Source organism: Nicotiana sylvestris, chromosome 1 (genome assembly GCF_000393655.2).
Source record: "Nicotiana sylvestris chromosome 1, ASM39365v2, whole genome shotgun sequence".
Taxonomy (NCBI): domain Eukaryota; kingdom Viridiplantae; phylum Streptophyta; class Magnoliopsida; order Solanales; family Solanaceae; genus Nicotiana; species Nicotiana sylvestris.
This window is the reverse complement of record NC_091057.1, coordinates 129,213,307-129,237,623: the sequence shown is the minus strand read 5'-3', so window position 1 is coordinate 129,237,623 and position 24,317 is coordinate 129,213,307. Positions and strand designations below refer to the sequence as shown.

Here is a 24,317-nt window from a genome sequence, read left to right as displayed (position 1 = left end):
AACATGGCACCACTTTTGGTCTGGGATATGAGTATACTTTGGAGGAATTCAACAACTGGTCGCCACCATGGCACGGTCCATACTACCCGCAGGAGCAGCCAATACCATATTTGGAGCAGACTTTCCAGCCGGTTGATGTTATCTATGGGTTGGAAGAAGAGGAAGCACTGGCAGCAGTCAGGAATTTGTTCCTAGAAGAAGATGACATGGATTGTTGTGTCATTTTCGAGGAGGAGGGGAGGAAGGCCCTTCCATAAAGGCCATAAGGCGAGGAGCATGCCTCAACAATTGGACCATTAGAACCACCAGAGCCCGGAAAGCCTCGGGGTAGCAAGGCTGAACAAAGCATCATGCACTATCTTTTATTTTTACTAGTTGATTTTCCTTTCGCATTTTTGAATTTTCACAATAAGATCTTCCAATGTTCAAAATAGTTATGAAATTTATCAAAGCATTTCGTTTTCCTTACAAATCTTACTCTTATTATTTTCTCTCATTACTTTACTTGTACAACAATACTATTACCTATCTTGATGAAGATGTGACATGCAATGAGACAACGTAACAAACAGACATAGATTCAGAGGAAGATGATATACCAGAAGAGATTGTTAAAGAGGTTGAAAATTTTGAGAATAGACCTAAGTCCAACCTGGACGAGACCGAGATTGTTAACCTGTGAGATGTAGAAAATATCAAAGAAACTCGGATCAGCGTTCATTTGTCACCGTCAAAAAAGGAAGAATATACAAAATTTCTGAAGGAATATGAGGACATATTCGCATGGTCATATGATGACATGACTGGTTTGATCACATCTATTGTGGCCCACAAACTGCCAACTAATCCGACATGTCCACTAATAAAATAGAAACTCGAAAAGTTTAAATCTGACATGAGTCTGAAAATCAAGGAAGAACTTACTAAGCAGGTCAAAGCTAAGGTTCTCGGGGTAGTAGAATATTCAACATGGTTAGACAATATTGTGCCGGTGCCGAAGAAGTATGGGAAGGTTAGAGTCTGTGTCGACTACCGGGATCTCAATCGGGCCAGTCCAAAGGACGACTTCCCCTTGCCGAACATATACATCCTGATCGACAATTGCGCCAAGCATGAGTTGCAATCATTTGTAGATTGCTTCGCTGGATATCATCAGATCTGGAGGGATGAAGAAGATGCTGAGAAAATGGCTTTCATTACGCCATGGGGGATGTACTGCTACAAGATGATGCCACTCGGGTTAAAGAATGTAGGGGCCACCTACATGAGGGCTATGACTACTATCTTCCATGATATGATACACAAGGAGATTGAGGTGTATGTAGATAATGTCATCATAAAATCCAAGAAAGCCACTGACCACATGGAAGATTTGAGGAAGTTCTTCAACAGACTAAGAAGATACAACCTGAAACTGAATCCCGCGAAATGTGCATTTGGGGTTCCTGCCGGAAAACTACTTGGGTTCATTGTGAGTCGCCGAGGGATAGAACTGGATCCATCTAAGGTCAAAGCTATTCAAGAATTTCCACCGCCAAAAAACAAAAAGGACGTAATGAGCTTCATGGGAAGACTTAACTACATCAGCCAGTTCATAGCACAATCTACGGTCAACTGTGAGCCGATCTTTAAGATGTTGAAGAAGGACGCCACTACCACATGGACTGATGATTGCCAAAAAGCTTTTGACAGGATCAAGGAATACCTATCAACACCACTAGTCTTAGTTCCGCTTGAGCCGGGTAGACCTCTACTACTCTACCTTGCAGTATTGGATGGAGTGTTCGGTTGTGTTCTGGGGCAGCATGATGAAATAGGGATGAAGGAGCAGGCTATCTATTACCTCAATAAGAAGTTCATCATGTACGAGGCTCTGTATTCTCTGTTAGAGCGCACCTATTATGCGTTGACTTGGGTAGCACAGAAGTTGAGGCACTACTTCTGTGCCTATACTACATATCCCATATCAAGGATTAATCCCTTGAAGTACATCTTTCAGAAGCCCATGACCACTGGCAAGCTGGCCAAGTGGCAAATCCTGTTAAGTGAATTTGACATTGTATACGTGACTCAGAAAGCAATCAAAGGATAGGCACTAGTAGATCACCTTGCTGAAAATCCCGTGGACGGAGAATACGAACCCCTAAAAACGTATTTTCCTAATGAAGAGGTATCATTCATAGGAGAAGACATTGCAAAATCCTATGATGGTTGGAGAATCTTTTTCGATGGAGCAGCAAATTTTAAAGGAGTTGGCATAGGAGCAGTCCTACTATTAGAAACCGGTCAGCATTATCCGGTATCTACCAAGCTCAGGTTCCCGTGTACCAACAACATGGCCGAGTACGAAGCCTGCATCTTAGGGCTCAAGATGGCCATTGACATGAACATACAAGATTTGCTAGGAATTGGGGATTCAGCCTTACTTATACATCAGGTCCGAGAAGAATGGGCGACCAAGAACGCCAAGATACTCTCTTATCTGTATCATGTACAAGAGTTGAGAAAGAGGTTCACAAAGACAGAATTTCAGCATGTTCCGAGGGTCCAGAATGAATTCGCCGATGCACTGACTACCCTATCATCTATGATACAGCATACAGACAAGAATTTCATTGATCCCATTCTGGTAAAGATCCATAATCAGCACGCTTATTATGCTCATGTCGAAGAAGAAGCAGACGGAAAGCCTTGGTTTCATGATATCAAGGAATACTTGGCAAAAGGGGAATACCCAGAACTCACAAACACTACTCAGAAGCGCATGCTTCAGAGGTTATACAACAATTTCTTTCACAACGGAGGAATCCTGCACAGGAGGACTCCTGATTTGGGATTATTAAGTTGTGTCGACGCAAAGGAAGCATCCAGGCTATTATAGGAAATTCATGCAGGGACCTGCGGTCCACGTATTAATGGTTTTGTTTTAGCAAAGAAAATACTCCGAGCTGGTTACTTTTGGATGACTGTGGAAACAGACTGTATCCAGTATGTCCAAAAGTGCCACCGCTACCAGATACATACAGATATGATAAAGGTGCCTCCAAATGAGCTTAATGCAACAAGCTAGCCGTGGTCGTTCGCCGCTTGGGGAATGGATGTTATTGGACCAATCGAACCTGTCGCATCAAACGGGCATAGGTTTATCCTAGTAGCAATTGATTATTTCACTAAATGGGTTGAAACAGCATCTTACAGGGCAGTGACTAAGAAAATCGTGGCGGATTTCGTCCGCGACCGTATCATGTGTCGGTTCAGAATTCCAGAGTCAATCATTACTGATAACGGCTCCAACCTCAACAGTGATTTGATGAAATCCATGTGTGAAACCTTCAAGATCAAATACAAGAATTCTACAACTTACAGACCTCAGATGAATGGGGCTGTAGAGGCTGCCAACAAGAATATCAAGAAGATACTAAGGAAAATGATAGAGAAGCATAAGAAGTGGCACGAGAAGCTATCGTTTGCTTTATTGGGATACTGCACCACAGTTCGCACATCAACTGGGGCAACCCCCTATATGCTGGTTTACGGTAAAAAGGCAGTCATTCCCGCCGAGGTGGAAATTCCTTTCTTAAGGATCATATAGGAAGCAGAGCTAGATGATGCACTAGCTCTTATAGACGGAAAGAGAATGAATATAGTTTGCCACGGTCAGCTCTATCAGAATAGAATGTCCAGAGCCTTCAACAAAAGAGTCAAGCCGAGATAATTCACATCGGGCAACTGGTGTTAAAGAAAATTTTTCCGCATTAGGATGAAGCTAAAGGGAAATTCTCTCCCAACTGGCAGGATCCGTACATGGTTTACCGGGTTCTAATAGGAGGAGCTCTCATACTTGCAGAAATGGACAGAGAAGTCTGGCCAAAGCCGATCAATTCAGATGCAGTCAAGCGATACTATGTGTAACCTTTCTGCCTTCCGAGGTTAAGCTCTACCTCCATCTTCATTCTCTGCATTGCATAAGGCTATCATTCGGCCTTCCGAGGTTAAGCTCTACCTCCATTTGCATTGTTAAGGCTACCATTCTGCCTTCTGAGGTTAAGCTCTACCTCCATCTGCATTTTCTACATTGCATAAGGCTACCATTCTGCCTTCCGAGGTTAAGCTCTACCTCCATCTGCATTCTCTACATTGCATAAGGCTACCATTCTGCCTTCCGAGGTTAAGCTCTACCTCCATCTGCATTCTCTGCATTGCATAAGGCTACCATTATGCCTTCCGAGGTTAAGCTCTACCTCCATTCTGCATTCTTTGCATTGCATAAAGCTACCATTCTTCCTTCCGAGGTCAAGCTCTACCTCCATCTGCATTCTCTGCATTGTATAAGGCTACCATTCTGCCTTCCGAGGTTAAGCTCTACCTCTATCTGCATTCTCTGCATTGCATAAGGCTACCATTATACCTTCCGAGACTAAGATCTGTTTCCATCAGCATTCTCTACATTGCATAAGGCTATCATTCTGCCCTCCGAGGTTAAGATCTACCTCCATCTTGCATGACTGAAAGATCGCCACTTCATTTACATCTTGCATCGGCTGAAAGATCGCCACTTTATTTACATCTTGCATCGGCTGAAAGATCGCCACCTTATTTACATTTGCACTGGCTGAAAGATCGCCACCTTATTTACATTTGCACTGGCTTAAGATCGCCACCACTGCATCTCATAAGTTGAAAGATCGCCAAATCATCCAAAGGTGTCATTGTTCGGAGGCACCATTTTCATAGCTCGAGAATGCTATGCCATGGCCTGAGGACCCCTTTTATCTTTTGCATATCATTATTCAAAGGCGTCATAGTTCGGAAGCATCATTCTCATGGCCTGAGAGCACCATTTCATGGCCTGCGAATCCTTATTATATGCTTCGTGGCCCAGGACGTCATGGTCTGAGGACGTTATCCTAACCGTCCAAAGACAACATTTCATGGTCCGACAGAAACTTGCATCATGTCTAAATTTCCGCACAACATATGGTTCATTTGCAGGTAAATCGGCGAGCAATGGCCGTCTCAGCTGGAGCAATCCTGCTCCAGTTCCCGTAGCCCTATTGGACTTTAACCATCCATCCTAACCCAAATATTGCGTCCGTCTTGGAAAATCTCCATCGGCATATTCCGCCGACGGATCCTGGATTACATATGGCCTGATTCCTATAAGACCAGGGATATGTAGGCAACTCAGGATCCAGAGCTCGGTCAAATTCTTCAAACCATTCCGTTCGGTCAAAATTGGCCATCATATCTTTACCTGATAACTCTTTCATCCTTCCCGGGTAAAGAGGGGCAACTGTTGATACCCAATTTTTCCTTGTATATTTTTATATGCAAAATACTTTCAAAATAGCAGGTATATGCATATATAAGTATGTCCCATGGTTTTAGTATTTTTTTCTCTTAATTTTTATAGATTTTTAAATCTATTTATTGCCCTATTTTATCAAGAAAAATCCAATAATTATCCCCAAAATTATCATTTTGGGTGATTCACTTATTGGATTCTCATATTTATATTAAAATATAATTGGCATAATTTTTGCATATTTTTACAAATTTGTTTAGTATTTTTAAAGCTAAATTGCGTATAATTGCGATATTAGCCTATTTTAAGATTTAAATATTTTCATAATTATAAAATTGACTCCAATATTTTTAATTTGATAATTACATATTATTAATCATTTTAGTACCTTTAATTTATTTTCAGAAATTATTTTGCCATTTTCTATAAAATAAATAAGGGAAAATGGCTATTTAAATGTTAGCCCCATTTATTTCAATTTTAGCCTTATTTGAACCTCCAATTGAACCCAATTTATTACCCTGACCCAATCCCTGTTTGAACCGACCCAAACCCAACCATGTTAAACTGCCCCACCTACTCAATTAATCCAGGCCGTTGATCAACGGCCACCAAATACCCTTTCCTTTTTTAATCCCGACCTACCCCCTAACCCTAACCATTTCACAACCCCAACTGCCTTTGAAACCCTGCACACTCTCAAACTCTCCCGAGTCTTCTCAGAACCCTAGTCGCCTCTCACTGCTTCCACCCTGAAAGCCATCGGAATCCATGGCTTCCAAGGCTGTGAGAGTCTTATACCTACCTCCTGTTGCTCTTACACACATGATCTCTAAAGATTCAAGGCCTGGCCTCGAAGGTTTGCACCCAAACCTATGCCGATTCAAGGTTCCAGAGTCATCGCCGGCCTTGCTCCGGCGTACCATGGTGTTTTGAGCCTAGTTCTGACTTCTCCGACTCAGATCGGTGACCTTTTCAAAGCCTTTCTCATTCCTAGGGTTCTTCTGAAACCCTAACCCTTCGATGTTTTCTCCGATCTCTTTAGATCCGTTGTGTATTTGTGCTCTCTTTGAGTTTTCAAATGATCTCCCTAACTTTTCTTTTGAAAATTACTTTTCAAAGTCTTTCTTTTACGATTTAGGGTTTTCTGAAAATGCTTAAGTGTTTCTCTGACTTTATTTTCCTTTTCTTTTGTATGTACTTGCCTCTACTTTGTTCTATGTTTTCCTTCTACCATTTATATTCTTATACTGTGCTTTCTATGTTTTGTTCTTGTATGTTCTTCTACTGTGCTTTCTATACTATGTTCTTGTATGCTTTTCTACTATGTCCTGCTATTTTATTCTACTATGTTCTGGTATGTTTCACCTACTGCATTCTTCTACCGTGTTCTTAAGTGTTCTTACTATTTTTCTTCTATTGAACTTTGTTTAAGTTTCTTTTAAAAGGATCTTCTTAAGCATGCTTTCTTCTACTGTTCTTATCAGTCTTTTCTCATCATGTTTCGAATTAGTTTCTTTACTCTGTTTGCCTTGAACCCCTCTACTATATTTACATGCTATTGATGAGTTCTGTTGCTCGAAGAAGCATGTTAGAAGTTTTAGTTCTTTTATGAAACCTCTAAACATGTTTCGATTCGACTACTTGCCTCCTCATCTCTGTACTTGATTCAAGGTGGAAACCCTAGAATTTGGGGGTTCTATCGAGGTTTGATTGAACTAGGGTTTTATTTTAGAGCCCTTAACTATTTCAGACGTTCTTCGCATTCTTTATTTGCAACTTGAAGATGATCTGGATTCATGACTGATTGACTGGCCTTTGTCAGATTAATGTTTTCATTTTTCTTGAAAGGGAGCTTGATAAAATTGAAGAAATCCTTGTGGGATTCAACACATGAATGTTCAATGAGATTTTGCTCAATCTCTTTGATTTGTTCGTCATTGGTGATTTGGAATAGCCTTGGAATCTTAGAATAAAGTTTGAACTGATTTTTAAAAGCTATCCTGTTAGCCTTGATTTGGAGTTGATCCCTAAGTTGTCTGTAAATGTCGAATCCAACAATAAGATCTTTTTCTGGTATATCATACCCTATCAGCTTGGTTTTGTACTTCAATCCTGGAAAGAACTCAATTGTGATTGGATGCTTTGTGATGATGGTGGTAGTCAGGATTCCATTTGAGGCAGTGTTAAAATCCTTAAAGTGCGGCACCCATTGATCTTCAGGGAGAACAGCAAGATTTATGAGTGAGGAAGCAGCTCCGGTGTCGATGAAAGTAATAACTCGAGTTGATTTATCCCATTTGGATGAATAGACCTTGAGTTCTACTTGAGGAACGACTACAAGAGCGTTGATCTCCTCTCGGGCTTCGATCACTGGTTCTGAAATTTGGTAGTGATCATTGCCTTGATCTTCATAGACATCAAAAGAGAATAAAGTTTCTTTATTAGGTTCATCATCCACAGAGAATATATATTCAAGGTCCTCCTCTTTTTCGAGATGTATGCCAGTGTAATCTTCAATATCTTCAAGGAGTTTGACAGATCTTCTCGATTGGGGACAGTTTTTAGCGAAATATCCAATCTTGTGGCAAATAAAACATCTATTTTTCTTGTGAAAATTTCCTGGCCTTCTACGTCTGAAATATTTTGTGCGTCTCTTGGACCTTGATTTCCCGCCTGGAATTCTTGGTCATTTCAACCTCCTAAATTCTCTTCGTCGCCTAGATGTGTGGCAGGAACATCCTGACCCGGTGATTAGGTCAGATTTGCAGCATGCTTTGTCAAGTGCTAGATTGTGTTGGATAATTTGTTTTAGGGCAGAGGGCTTCGTACAAATGTCATCTAATGCGACATAAATAGCTTTCCTAATATAACCAATTTGAGGATTGTTATAGACTGAAACTTTTCTTCAATGATGGTCATGGTTCGACTTGCCAACAACTTTGGAAGGGAAGAGACAAAGGCTTGCTTTAGATTAATGTCTCCACCAATCTCGAAGTATATCTTCGCCATTTTTTGAAAATGCTTGTCAATGTCATTTCTGTCGAATGATACACACTTCATCTCGAAGAGTTATCTTCGCATTTTCTCCTATCTTTGGCTAGTATCTCTGCAGAAAATTTCATGTAGGATTCTGATGTTGAAGGCAAAATCTTGGGAAGTAAGAAAAGTATTTTTGTCTTGAATTCTAAGTGAGTTCCACCAATCTCTGAGAACCGTGAAGTGAGTTTTGATAGGATGATACACTCTTCTCGTTCCACCAAATTTTTGGTCACCATCCAAGTATAGAAGTCTTGGATCCTTTGAGGCCATCTTGAAGCCAGTTCCAACTGGTTTTGACGCCATGGGCTTATATCTTCTTTCTGAGATTGGTTCATCTGTCATGCCTTCTTGTTCCTCATCAACTTCAGATACTTCTGGGTCTCATGGTTGATTTACAAATATTGGGGGATTGTCATCTTCGGAAGAATTTGTTGTGGATTCATTGCTTGATTGAGAGCTATCTTCTATTGTTTCATCGTTTGATAAATTCAGAGATTCCGACCATGGAGTATCTTCTTCTGATATGCATCTTGGCTAGGAAAAATAGAGGTCTGGAGCCTTCTGGTTAGAAATCATCAGATTTTTGGGGTTTGATCCTTTTGAACTTTCTCCTTGGTCTCGCCTTTTCTTTGTTTATTTTTGCACAGCAAGAGCGTCCTTCCTTTCCCAAACCATTTTTTGCAATATCAAAATCATGTTCTTCTTTTAAGGGTTGGGTGAAAGTGATTGGATTTTGTGAGGTAGATGGAAAAGTAGAAAATGTGTAGTCTAATTTAGGTAGGGAATATGCTTGTGGAGACTTAGGGAAGAAGGTAAATTTTGAAGGGAAAACATGGGTTTTTTGTGGCTCAAAGTGGTCATTTCTCAAAAGTTGAATTTATTCTCTGATGGAAATCTTCTCCTTTTGTTATTGTTGGAAAAATTGAAAAAGTGAAGTTCCTGGAGGAAAAATCTCGTATTGTAAATTTGCCAACCTCATTTCCAAGGCTTTGATTAGTCCGGCATGGTGAGATGATGTTTGATCCATATTTTTCTCAATTGTTTCCACTTTACTCATCATTTTGTTTTGTGTATGGGCCACGTTCTTTATGGTCTTGCCAATGTTGTTCAACACCTTGTTTTGGCAGATGGAGTTTTCTGATTGCCAGTTCATTGTTGCTTCGATGTCACTTGTTGGGAGTTTTTCTCTAGTAGGTAGCACTATGCTTTTCTTGGGAATTTTTGGAGCATGGCTTATACCCTCCTTTTCAAAAGGTTGGAGTGAAGGAAAATCTAGGGTATGACTGGAGCTTGAAGGATTTAGCATGAATATCTGTGGTTTTGTGGGATTTGTGGTTTTTTGAGTTGGTGAAGTTTCAGGTTCAGGTGACTTTTTGGATTCTAGGGTATGAGTTGATGGTGATTTGGGTTTGGGTGTGGTTTTATATATGTGTGTGTGTGTGACGTGGCTCAGTACCGTCTTTGTACAGTTATATTTCTATTAGAGGTCTGTAGACAGTATGTCTAGTTGGATAGTATGTGGCCTTGCCGCCTTCTAGTTTTGAGATGTATAATTGTCTATAGCAGCCTTGTCTGCTCGCCTTACGTATGTTGCATGAATATGTATGTATGCCTTTTAGGGCAGATTTTCTTCATGTACATTATTCTCATAATTCAGCAGATGTTATTTAGGTTTATATCTTAGACGCATGATTAGGGGTGTTTGATAGGTAGGACTCGGGCACCCGTCGCGGCCCATCGGTTTGGGTCGTGACATTACTACTATTCCTCACAGTTTTGACTTAATATTTGTACTCAGTCATGTTGTGTTTTACTGATTTCATAACTCAACCTTATTTACTCAGTTTTGATACTATAAATGATATTTTGGGCTAAACGCCTTGTTTTACTGTTAGACCGAGTAGCTTGAGAGGTTTCTGACTGAGTGAGGCTGAGGGCCTATGTTGTGAGGATATTGTGGGATCGGGCTGCACGCCGCGACAGGTTGTCACTAATTCATGATAGTGTGAGGATGAGGGCCTAATTAATTTATGTCACAAGGTGGCTTGTTATTATTAGGTCGAGGACCTGACTGATTTATGCCACGAGATGGCTTGTTATAGCGCTTGGACTGTAGGAGCCCATTCGGAGTCTGAACACCCCCAGTGAGCGCGGGTACCTAGTGTGAGTGATATGATGTTGCCCGAGGGGCTGATCTTGATTTATTTTGTTGCCCGAAGGGCCGATTGATACACTCAAATTATACTTTAATTAAATAGTGTAAGGCGGTCGGTGTCAAATATAATAACCCAACAAGGTTGGGGTCGAATCCCACATGGAATAGGTGTGAAAAGGTTACTCAAATAGTGTGTTACTTGACTAAAGTCGTAACTCTATTCGGTTAATGGTAACAACAGTATGACTTGAGTTTGGTTTGAAGAAATAACTAATTGTGATATTGAGAGTGTAAATAATTTAAAGAAACCAAGGTTGTGTCCCCTTCAATGAAGTGTAATGCTATCAGTGTTAATATGATATATTTCTAATGGAAGCTCCTTTTGATATGCAAATAATTTCTAAATGACTACCCAATATTTTTCAATAGTTGGGTAGTATTTTCTCTTTACGATTTTTTCCAAATGTAAAAGAGTTGCAATTAAGAATAATCAATATATGCCAAATAAAACCCACTTATTACTAAGCAATTTTATTAAACAAGGTTTAAAGCCTTGAGTCTTTCCTATTTACTTCTACCAAATTCCAACCCACTTTCGCAAGCAAAGTAAGAATTTAATGGCACTTTTTAATGTTCGCAACCACCAACAATAAATAAAGAATGAGAAGTAAATAAATATCAACCAACCATTATACATATATTCAATGTTAAATACCCATTAACATAGCACCCATTTAGGGTCCACAATCTTAGTATTTAAAGTTAGCTACACATACTAAAATACAAAAGGAAGAGAATATTTAATGCCATAAAGCTTACAAAGTGAAAGATTCTTGACCCAAAAGCTTCCAAAAGAGAGGAATATTAAAGCCTTGTATTGTAGCTCCAAATTCAGACAAGATGCCCCCACAAAACCCCAATAAATCTATTTATAGTGGGTCAAAACTCGGGACAACATTTGGACAAAAATGCCTTTTCCGGTTAAATATGCGACTGCATATCTGTCGCATAACAGACATGCGGTCCGCATTCATGATATAACCATCGCATCTTCAAACCTTAGTTTCTAGGCCTTCATCGTATTGATGTTTTGCGGTCCGCATTGCAGATATGCGATCACATTTCGTATCGCATTTTCTACCTTCAGCAATCTTCATGTTGAGTTTGTGGTCCATTATGCGGCTCACAAACAGGTTATGCGATCGCAGATTGGACCGCATTTCTTGCACTGGACTTTGCCCAGAAATCTGTTGTGGTTTGCGATTCCCTTACGCATTCTGCGGCTCGCATGTTGGATTTGCGATTGCATATCCACATTTGCGATGCCTTTTTGCTTTTTTCTTGTCTTTTTGTGGCTTTTTGATTTCATTTCCATGTTGAGTCCTTAAACCTCATACACTGCAAAAACATTAAAATTACATAAGTACAAAAGATAATTGCATCTAAAACAAGCTAAAATCTAAGCAATTTATATCAACTGTCCCGAAATTCTCCGGCACATCAACACCCCCCAACTTAAACTCTTGCTTGTCCTCAAGCAACTAAGACAACACTATCCTATTCTAGACTCCATCTAAAAGATATGAAACAATAGTGATCGTGGACGGTGTTTGTTGTTAGTACTACAAGCATGCATTTTCAATTGTTGTACCCTTCCTGAACCATCAATATTTACAAAGAAACTAATCAACTTGTGAAATTTTGAGCCTCGACCAATTTGACAAAATGTTACCCTCTGCTGAGTGTACTTGCATTTGACTCAAAAACTCAACTTCTATTCAACCTCACAATTCATGTGCCCTCACTTGAAAGAAAGTCCCAAAATCACAATATTTACAATGACAACACAAAGGGACGAATTCACAAATACACTCACTCTTAAAAAGAGTTTCAAGTGTTACAACATACCACAACATAGGCTTGCCCTTATTTTAATTCATCGCTTTATTCTAAGAATGCTCGGTTGGAGATCCCATAAGGACTTTTTAAGTTTGTAATGTAGGTTTAGGGAAGGGTCGGATAAGCATTTGCGTACAAGTGACTACACCCTCCTTGAACACTAATCACATTTTCCTTTCTTGTTGCTCTTTGCTTCTTTTCAAACCACGTAGCCCTCGTTAGCTTCATCTTTTCCACCATTTAGCCACCTCAACTACCTCTTTTATCCTCTTCAAGACTCCTTATGTATATATAATTACAACTCTTATATTTTTTTTCTTTTTTTACTTTGCTTTTGGAGCTTGAATAGTTTCACATTTTGAGGTACACTTTCCTACGCTCATTGCACAACCTTGCCAATTTTCGTCTTGACACCACACCCCCAACATAGGCTTTTAGCCTCATTATCAATGCTCAAGGAGGGATGGGTTCAAAAGAGGGAATTATTTCGCAAAAAGGGAAAGGTTTGTAATGAGGTAGACAAAGAAAAGGTTAACGACTCAAATGGGGTGACTAGTGATACTATCTGTACAATAGGTGGCTTAAAAGGCTAACTGGTTTTCCAAAAATCACAAAGACTTCCTAAGGTCATTTCTCCAACCAAATGTAATTATTATAAGCATTGAAAAACCAACCGGGCAAGTTCTATATGGCAGAAGTAAACACAAGAATTATTTACACAAAGACTAACACACATGGCACACGAACTGCTTGGCTCACATAGTTTGAAGCCCTCGAGTCAACACTTGGCAACTCAAAGCTTTCATCATATATACAAGTATAACTCTAGGTAGACATAGAGTCACAGAGCGAGCCTCAAGTTCACACAGTTGATATCTCTCTTCTTCTTTTTTATAAATGAAAGGGTATAGGCTATATACAGACACACATGCTTGAAACTAGACAATTACACCAAACCGGTCAACATGTTTCATTCTACTTTCCTGGTTCTACTATTACACTCTTGGAAAAGAACCCGACGAAGAAAAACCAAGGGGAATTCATTGCTAATTACTGAAGATGGACATGCAACTATCTACTTGTTTTTGTTTTTAAAAAAAACTTATGTACTAAAACCACAACACATGAATATATACAGAGTCACAAAACACAAATAAAAACAGAAGTTTGCTTGTATAGCACCAAAAACATAAACATGTACAACAGTTTCCAAATTCACAAAAATATATACAAGGCTACCACCCCCAACTAAAAAGCATGCATTGTCCCCAATGCATAAGAACATAAAACAGAGTTTAGGGGCTCCCTGAGGTGCACTAAGCGCTATGGGAGTCGGAAGCCGGTTGAGTGATGGTGGGGTCACCCTCTGATGTTGAAGCTGGGACCGATGAGATCTCGGCCGGAGGAGTGACCTCCACTGATGGAGGAGGAATCTCTGGCTGATCCAATACTGGAGCTGGGGCCTGTGAGCTGCTAGCCTTGCCCGCTAATGGCTGAGTGGCCAATGGATCTGCAGGGGTGGCCATGTCTACTAGCGAATATTCTATTGCTCGTCTTCCTCCTCAACCTCGGACTCTAAAGAATGTCCGGAATCCTCGTCAGAAGGAATCTCAATATGTGTAGGGGAGCTAGAGGCTGGGAAGCCCCGGCAGTCGGAGGTGCAATATCCGTCATCAGAGTGGAGAAGTCAAGGTCCAAGCCTGGTGCTGTTGTGTCTGCTCCCTGCTCACTGTCCTTGGGCAGGAAGGATGATATATCGAACTCCAAATTTTGTATCTTGTGGAGCTCGGTCTTCATAGTGGCAACTTCATCCCGGAGCCTAGGCAAGTCACTAACCTCACCTTGCTCTATCTTCTCAACCCTCAACTCAAGTTGTTGCAGATTATCCCCGTAAGATGTTTGTTGTTGTTGGAGTGCTGTCACTGAGGACTGAATAGGAGTCAAAGCCTGTTTGATGAGGGTGGGAAAGTTCTTCAGAAGCTAGTCTACCTTAGCATTAGCATGCTGAGCTATGAAACCAAGCCTCCAGACGGCTAGCAGTGCAGTATAAGGCTAAGCAGTGGTGGACTGAGAGGCAGGCTGTGAAGTAGAAGTGGATGCAATTGGAACCTGAGGGGACATATGAGCCTGGGAATCTGAAGGCTCTACTTCAACTGGAACCTGAGTCTGAACCTCTAGGGGAGCAACAACATCATTAATGCACGTGATATCAATATCCTTTAGTGTCTTCCATGTCTTGTTGGTTTGTGGCATGGTAGGGACTTTCACGGCCTTACAGAGGGTTGTGATCAAACAGGGGAATGAAAGTGAAGTGGTTACCTACTTTTCCCGAATCCCTAACTCCCGAAAGATAAGAGCACCCACATTAATCTTGATTCACGTCATAATGCATGCAATGAGAAGAGCTTTATCAATGCCTATATTAGTCTCATTTCCTGACGGTATCAGTCGAGAGGTGATGAAGCTAAACCAAAACCGACCCTCTCGTGTGAGATCCTCCTTGTATATTTTGTGCATAGGGTTGATCCAGACAGGGGTCCCCTTTGCTATCACAGATGCTATCCAACTCCGCTAATTCTCCCGATTTGCCCATTTGGCAGCATATTTAGTTGTGCCCAGGCTCCAGTCAGGAATGTAAAAATCATTTATAGTCTCATCACTGCATAACACACTCTTCCCTTGAACTAACACAGTATCACAAACAACCTTGTTGCACTTGTGATGAGCAGTCCTGGAGGCTCCATAGGAGGCATAAAATTCTCGGACAATGGTTTCATTATATTCATCAAGTAGCTCCGTGAAGTGCTCCCATTTTCTTGCCTTGAGGTTCTCCTAGATATGGGGGTACTGCTCTTGAAGCTCATTCATACTCGGTTGTTTTTTGGCCAAGATTTTTCGTTTGTTCAGCCCTTCTCTATAAAGCTCCCTGGACCCTTCGACCCCAAACCTGAGCTAAAAGTCATCTCCTTGTTTCCTTCTTGCCTCAGCTTGTAGGTCAACTTCGGGCAAGGTTTCCTCCTCATTAGACTCGGAGGGACGTGTAGCAGCATGATCGAGTCGCGGACGTTTTGCTTGTTGAGTTTGACGACTGGAGGATGACCTTTTCTAAGAAGAGGCTGTATGTTTCTTGGGAGCCATATCTGCACAAAAGTGAAATGTGAGCGACATGGTAGGCAACAGTGAAAAGGAAACAGAAAAACTCAAGAAAAAGTTAAGAATGCGACAGGTTATGCAGCCGCATAACCATTATGCAGACCGTAAACTTGTTGCAAACTCTCAAACTCTTCAAATGATCTAAGTATGCGATCGCATAACCACTATGTGGTTCGTATAACCATCGCATACTTGATTGCTCAGAAAACCAAGTCACAAAAATGCGATCGCAAATTCCACCGCAAGGTGGGAAATGCGATCGCAAAATAGCCGCAGAAAGCATGTTATTAATTGGTCCGCATATCAATTATGCGATCACAAAGTCGCCGCATTTGGTCATCTTCCTTAGCCAGCTAGGGTTCACTTATGCGGCAGAAATACAGATCAAATTTTGATTATGCAAGCCACAAACTTCATTGTTCCTAACGATTGAACTCAACCCTCAACAATGGCGGTCCTAATTTTTACTACCCAGTACCCCAAAATATATTACTTAACCAACATCACATTATGAACAGACATCTAACTACAAAACATAATCAAGAAGAAAGAAAGAAAAAGAGACATGAAACAACAACAGGAAAAACAAAAACAAGAACAAATGTACAAACTAAAGCTGGCAATAATGGAATTGGGACAAAGAAAACATACCAGTGATGGGTTTATGAGCACACTTGGAAGATTAGTTTACGCACTAGCCATTTTGCCTTCTCCGTTCCTTTTCTGTTTTTTTCATTTTGTTTTTTTTTCTGATAAATAAAAAAAATCTTTTTGTTTGTTTTGAATGAAGAGATGCGAGGGGTATACCTGAATTATTTGCGGTGGGTAAGTCACCACATAACACATTAAGCGACCACATAAGTGTTATGCGGTGGAATCAAGAGAGATGCTGGAGGGCCTAAAATGCGGTGCACTATGCGATCACATAATGGAAATGCATCCCGCAAAGTGCATCAACTTGTCGCATTTTTATCACCAATTTTAGCCAAACACACTGTGTTGGTTTGCGACCAGCATACGATCCGTATAGTGAAAATGCGACAGCATATGTGTAGCAAACTACCCAAGGTGATTTTTCTTCCCTTTCTCATGCAATCTTACCCTGTGTTATGATCTTTTGAATCCCCTACACTCTAACACACACTTTAAATTACTCAATTAACTCTATCTAACAAAAATTGAAAATTTAAAGGACAAAAAAAGTATGTTACCACACATGGGTTGCCTCCCATGAAGCGCTTGATTTAACGTCGCGGCATGACGAAGTTGGCGTTCCTTTGGATTCACTCATTGGTCAGGCTCGGACCATCTTTTAGAGCCAACTGCACCACCAAATATTTTTTTCCATCTGTGCCCAAGTAGTGCTTGACCCGCTGGCCATTCACTTTGAAGGTTCGGAGCCCATCCTCCGATTCTAGTTCCACAGCTCCAAAAGGAGAGACATTGACCACCTTGAACGGACTGGACCATTTCGATTTGAGCTTGCCCAGAAACAATTTGAGCCTTGAGTTAAAGAGTAAAACCAAGTCACCCGACTTAAAATCCCTCTTCAAGATCTTTTTGTCATGGACAAACTTCATCCTTTCTTTATACACAGCTGCAGTTTCATATGCATGGAAACGGAATTCCTCCATTTCATTGAGTTGAGTTAACCTCAAATTTGCAGCTTCACCCCAGTCCAAGTTCAACCTCTTCAGAGCCCACATGGCTTTGTGTTCCAGTTCTACGGGTAGATGATAAGCTTTACCGAAGACTAACCGATAAGGAGAAGTGCCAATAGATGTTTTGTACGTTGTGCGGTATGCCTATAACGAGTCATCTAGCTTCCTTGACCAATCGGTCCTGTTTACATTAACAGTTTTTGCTAGAATGCTCTTGATCTCCCGGTTGGAAACCTCAACTTGACCACTTGATTGGGGATGATAAGGTGTGCCACCTTATGCTTGACGCCATATTTTTCTAGTAGCCCCGTGAAAGCCTTGTCGCAGAAATAAGACCCACCATCACTAAGAATGGCTCTAGGAGTGCCAAACCGAGTGAATATGTTTTTTCTTTAAGAATGCGGTCACACTTCTTGCCTCGTTGTTTGGTAAGGCAAATGCTTCAACTCATTTGAATACATATTCCACCGCCACCAAGATATATTTCATCCTACAAGAGCTTACAAAGGGACCCATAAAATCAATTCCCCACACGTCGAAGATTTCTATCTCCATCACAAAGTGCATTGGCATTTCATGCCTTTTGGAGATTGATCCTTGCCTTTGGCACTGGCCACAAGCCTTGACTATTTTATTGGCATCATGATAGATCGACGGCCAATAATAACCACATTCAAGCACCTTATCCACCATTCGATTTCCCCATGGTGACCCCCCATGGCATGCCTTTAGAATTGACATAATCTCTTTTTCTGGAACACACCTTATGATGATGTTGTCGACACAAACACGAAACAAGAATGGTTCTTCCCAATAGTATTGTTGACAGTCTCTCAAGAACTTCTTATTTTGATAGGATTCCAATCCCTCCATAATAAGGTCACTAACCAAGTAGTTAGCAATATCGGCATACCAAGGAGCAAAAGTGCTAGATAGTGCCAATATGTGTTCATCCGGGAATGCATCGTTGATTGTAAGATCTCCTTTTGGCCTTCGTGCCTCTTCAAGCCTTGATAAATGATCTGCTATTTGATTTTGAGTTCCCTTGCGATCCTTGACCTCGAAGTCAAATTCTTGCAACAACAAGACCCAACGAATCAACCGAGGATTTGCATCCTTCTTTGCCATGAGATAGCGAAGAGCATCATGATCTGTGTACACTATCACCTTGGATCCCAACAAATATGCTCGGAACTTCTCAAAGGCATAGACAATGGCAAGAAGTTCTTGCTCAGTCATCGTGTAATTCATTTGCGCCCTATTGAGTGTCTTGCTTGCATAATAGACCGGGTGGAGAACCTTGTTATGATGTTGGCCAAGCATTGCTCCAATAGCTACACCACTGGCGTCACACATGAGCTCGAAAGGAAGAGACCAATCGGGTGTGACAATAATAGGTGTCGTGGTGAGCCTTTGCTTCAATTCCTCAAAGGCTTTGAGGCATTTCTCGTCAAACACAAATTTGGCATCTTTCTCAAGGAGTTTGCACATAGGATTTGCAATCTTGGAAAAATCCTTGATGAAACGCCTATAGAACCCGGCATGGCCCAAGAAACTTCGAACACCTTTAACGGACGTAGGAGGAGGAAGCTTGGAAATAATCTCAATTTTTGCTCGGTCAATCTATATGCCATGTTTTGAAATTTTATGCCCCAATACTATACCTTCATCCACCATGAAATGGCATTTTTCCCAGTTGAGCATAAGGTTGGTCTCTTCACATCTCTTAAGTACTTGTCTAAGATTGTTAAGACAATGCTCAAAAGAGTCACCTACCACCGATAAGTCATCCATGAAAACCTCGAGAAAATCCTCTTCCATGTCGGAGAAAATGAACATCATACATCTTTGAAAAGTAGCCGGAGCATTGCACAAACCAAATGGCATCCGACTAAAAGCAAAAGTTCCATAAGGGCAAGTGAACGTTGTCTTCTCTTGATCCTCCAATGCGATGTTGATTTAGTTGTAACCAGAATATCCATCAAGAAAGCAATAGAATGACCTTCCCGCTAGCCGATCAAGCATTTGATCAATAAAAGGCATAGGGAAATGATCTTTGCATGTGGCACTATTGAGCTTTCGATAAGCCATACACACCCTCCATCCGGTCACCATTATTGTTTGGATGAGCTCATTTTTATCATTTTCAATCACGGTCATGCCTCCCTTTTTCGGCCCACATTGCACCGGGCTCACCCAAGAACTATCGGCAATAGGGTAGACTACCCCAGCATCCAACCACTTGATGATTTCTTTCTTTACTACCTCTTGCATGGACGGGTTCAACCGTCATTGATGTTATACACTTGGTTTCGTCTCACTCTCCAATTGGATCTTGTGTTCGCAAATTCCAGGGGGAATCCCTTGGATATCCGTAATTGTCTGTCCAATAGCTTGCCTATGCTCCTTCAAGACTTCCAACAATTGTTCTACCTGCACATCTTTCAACAAAGAAGAAACAATTATTGGTAAAGTATCATTTGAGCCAAAAAATTTATACCTCAAGTGTGGTGGAAGTGGTTTGAGCTCTAGTTGCGGTGGCTCAATAATAGAAGGTTTTGCGGGAGGAGTGGCTCTATTTTCCAAGTCGAGAGAGAGCTTTGCCGGAGCATAAGTGTAGGACCTAATCCCCTACAATGCATTTACCGATTACATATATCCTTCCATATCTTCACCATCAAAGTTCACCAAAATAGCCGCCAACGCATCACCAAGGCATTGTTCTTCCATTTTCAATTCAACCGCATCTTCCACTTCATCAACAACTTCAATCACCGAGATGCTCTCATATTCATGTGATAGTTTCATACCCTTGCTTTCTTGGAATGTGACCTCTTCATCATTCACATGAAATTTGATCTCATTCAGTTCTGAATCCATTAATGCTCTTCCTGTGGCTAGGAATGGTCTCCCCAAAATGATAGGGATCTCTTTGTCAACTGCACAGTCAAGGATTACGAAATCTGCGGGTAAATGAAACTTCCCCACTTTAACAAGCCCATCATCAACAATTCCCACCGGTCTCTTTATGGAGCGATCGGCCATTTGAAATCTCATACTTGTGGGACTTGGCATACCTAAACCCGCTTGCTTGTAAATGGTAAGAGGCATCAAGTTGATGCTAGCCCCATTATCACAAAGGGCTCTTGCAAAATCATGTGCCCCAATAGTACAAGGAATGATGAACGCTCTCTGGTCTTCTTTCTTTTGAACGGTAGATGTTGAAATGATGAAACTAACCCGGTGAGTCACATTCACCGCTTCATTTTTGGTGGTCCTCTTCTTGGTAATCAAATCTTTCAAATATTTAGCAAAATCCGTCATCTCTTGAAATGCTTCCACAAACGAAATATTCACTGATAATTGCTTGAGAATGTCATAGAACTTTTTGAGTTTTCTATCATCAACCTTCCTAGCAAGTATTTGAGGGAATGGAGGAGGAGGTCTAGGAATAGGTGGTGGAGTTTTTGGCATCTCTTTTACCCTTTCCTTTACCTCTTCCCGATTTTCTTGTTGCACTTTCAACTCTTCTGGAACCTTTTCAACTTCAACAACACTTGGATCTTCAACCTCAACTTCATGTTTGGACTCTTCAACTTCAAACATTTGTTCACTCCCTCCTTGTAGTACTTTCCCACTCCGAGTAGTAATCGCCATGACATGAGAATTTGGACCACTCCCACTACCCTTAGGGTTCACAATTGTGTCACTTGGAAGTGTCCCTTTTTGCTTTGGATTTTGTTCCCTAGAGAGGTATCTCATTTGCATCTCCAATTTTTGAATAGATGCGGTATGACAACCAACAAGCTCGGTCATATTCCTCATAGAAGTGTCGAACTTCTCTTGATTTTGCAATACCCGTTCAAGCATGCCTTCCATCTTAGACTCACTTGAGGAACCTTGATTTGAATATTGACCCTTGGAGGAACATAAGGGTTTGAACTCCGAATTGGGAAGTTGTTGTTGTTGCTCCAATTACCTTGATTTGAGCCGCCTTGGTCATTTCTCCACTGTTGGTTGTCTGGCCCTTGCGGGTGAGGCCTTGACCTTGGTATTGTTGCCTTTGATATCCTCCTTGAGAGTTGTTGACATAGTTTGCCTCCTCAAAGTCTTCATTTGATATGGGTTGCACATCTTCCACCACATTTACTTTCTTTGTTTGGCTTTCTGGGAACATCTTTATCAACACATTGACATTTGTGGCAAGCCATGCAATCACTTGATCCCTCTCTTGCTTTTCCTTGATCATGGTGGTCAAGGAAGGAGACCCATATGCAATTCCACTTGTGGTGTCCTCTGAGTGCCATGCTTGATTATGCTTTGCCATTTTGTCCATGAAAGATCCGTCAGCTGCATTCTTGGCTATAGATTGGTTCACAGGATCCAAGCCCATGTAGAATTTTTCCAACAAGATAGAATCCAAAAAACCATGGTTGGGAGACCTCACTAAATATAACTTGAACCGATCCCATGCCTCATGTAGATGTTCTCGTGGTACTTGCTTGAAAAAGAAAATTTTATCCCAGAGCTCAGACTTCTTGCTTTGCGGGAACCATTTAGCTAAGAATGCCCGGACAAATTCAGGCCAAGAATGAATGGAGTTTGGCGGAATATTCTGAAGCCATTTCCTTGCGTCCCCAGCTAGTGAGTACTTGAAGCACCTCAACCTTAGAGCATCATCCGAGACGTTGTTCTGCTTATGCATCGCACACACACCCAAGAGGTTTCAAAGATGTTGTGTCGGATCATCATCAGTGGAATTCCTAAAAAACCTCCGCTTTGAGCATAAGGATTAAACCATGTTCCACCTTGAAAGTTTTAGCGCCAACGGCCGGAGGTACAATAGCATTTGTATCCTCAATATACTCCTCTATGTTCGCAAAAAGATTTTCTTCCATTTTCGCCTCCATTTCTTCTTCATATTCGGTTATGTTTTCCTATTAACACCAAGCAAAACAAGCAAACTGTGATGGAATTGACTAAGACGTAAAATAAAGCACACACTAATTAGTAATTTCAAAACTGTATTCCCCGGCAATGGCGCCAAAATTTGATACGCTCAAATTACACTTTAATTAAATAGTGTAAGGCGGTCAGTGTCACATATAATAATCCAACAAGGTTGGGGTCGAATCCCACAGGGAATAGGTGTGAAAAGGTTACTCAAATAGTGTGTTACTTGACTAAAGTCGTAATTCTATTCGGTTAATGGTAACAAGAGTATGAATTGAGTTTGGTTTGAAGAAATAACTAATTGTGATATTGAGAGTGTAAATAATTTGATTAAAGAAACCAAGGTTGTGTCCCCTTCAATGAAGTGTAATTCTATCGGTGTTAATATGATATATTTCTAATGGAAGGTTCTTTTGATATGCAAATAATTTCTAAATGACTACCCAATATTTTCGAATGGTTGAGTAGTATTTCCTCTTTACGATTTTTCCAAATGTAAAAGAGTTGCAATTAAGAATAATCAATATATGCCAAATAAAACCCATATATTACTAAGCGATTTTATTAAACAAGGTTTAAAGCCTTGAGTCTTTCATATTTACTTCTACCAAATTCCAACCCACTTTCGCAAGCAAAGTAAGAATTTAATGGCACTTTTTAATGTTCGCAACCACCAACAATAAATAAAGAATGAGAAGTAAATAAATATCAACCAACCATTATACATGTATTCAATGTTAAATACCCATTAACATAACACCCATTTAGGGTCCACAATCTTAGTATTTAAACTTAGCTACACATACTAAAATACAAAATGAAGAGAATATTTAATGCCATAGAGCTTACAAAGTGAAAGATTCTTGACCCAAAAAGCTTCCAAAAGAGAGGAATATTAAAGCCTTGTATTGTAGCTCCAAAATCAGACAAGATGCCCCCACAAAACCCCAATAAATCTATTTATAGTGGGTCAAAACTCGGGACAATATTTGGACAAAAATGCCTTTTCCGGTTAAATATGCGACTGCATATCTGTCGCATAACAGACATGCGGTCCGCATTCATGATATAACAATTGCATCTTCAAACCTTAGTTTCTAGGCCTTTATCGCATTGATGTTCTGCTGTCCGCATTGTAGATATACGATTGCATTTCGTGTCACATTTTCTACCTTCAGCAATCTTCATGTCGAGTTTGCGGTCCATTATGCGGCTCGCAAACAAGTTATGCGATCGCATATTGGACCGCATTTCTTGCACTGGACTTTGCCCAGAAATTTGTTGTGGTTTGCGATTCCCTTGCGCATTCTGCGGCTCGCATGTTGGATTTGTGATCGCATATCCACATTTGTGATGCTTTTTGCTCTTTTCTTGTCTTCTTGTGGCTTTTTGATTTCATATCCATGCTCCTAAGTCCTTAAACCTCATACACTACAAAAATATTAAAATTACATAAGTATAAAAGATAATTGCATCTAAAACAAGCTAAAATCTAAGCAATTTGTATCAAATGTGCCAAAATTCTCCGGCACATCACCGATTACAAGTGATTGTGAGGTAGCCCGGGGGACTGGTTCTGTTGATATTATGCCCGAGAGGTGGTTTATTATACATGTCTTGCCTCGGGAGCTGTTTGTGATTTATGTTGCCCGAGGGGCTGTATACGAGTGAGGTTTGCCCGAGGGGCTGATCATGTTTTCACTATTTTTACTCACTATTTTATCAATTTGTTTTGAAAAGTTGTTGAAAGATAGTTTCAAAGGATTTTTACTGAAACTTGATTTTAATGAGATGACTTGATTTATATATTGTTTTGGAAAACATCCTATACTTACTATGGTGTTATGACGTGGATTATGTGTTTTTTTACTGCTCAGTATTTATTTACATTTATTACTTACTGAGTGACGTACTCACAATACTCCCTGCACCTTATGTGCAGATTCAGGTATTTCTGAACCCGGTAGCTGGTGTTGATTTCTCAGTGGTAGGTTCATCGGAGTTAGCAAGGTAGCTGCCTGGTGATCGCAACCCTGCTTTTCTCCCCCCTTATTCTCTCTTATTGTATCCTGTGATTTTCCCAGCCATGTTGGTTTTGAGGTTGTCAGACGGTAGTAGTAGATACTCATAACTAGTGACACCCCGATGT

The 24,317-nt window shown here is 40.6% G+C and overlaps 2 protein-coding genes across 2 annotated transcripts; both read right to left on the bottom strand.

Moving 5' to 3' along the window:
- Nucleotides 1-16,837: 16,837 nt before the first annotated feature.
- Nucleotides 16,838-17,260, bottom strand: LOC138874520 (uncharacterized). The gene has a single exon (XM_070153075.1). It carries the CDS (start codon nt 17,258-17,260, stop codon nt 16,838-16,840), a length of 423 nt encoding a protein of 140 aa, XP_070009176.1.
- Nucleotides 17,261-19,864: 2,604 nt separating this feature from the next.
- LOC138874519 (uncharacterized) lies at nt 19,865-21,094 on the bottom strand. The gene has a single exon (XM_070153068.1). It carries the CDS (start codon nt 21,092-21,094, stop codon nt 19,865-19,867), a length of 1,230 nt encoding a protein of 409 aa, XP_070009169.1.
- Between the last annotated feature and the right edge of the window lie 3,223 nt (nt 21,095-24,317).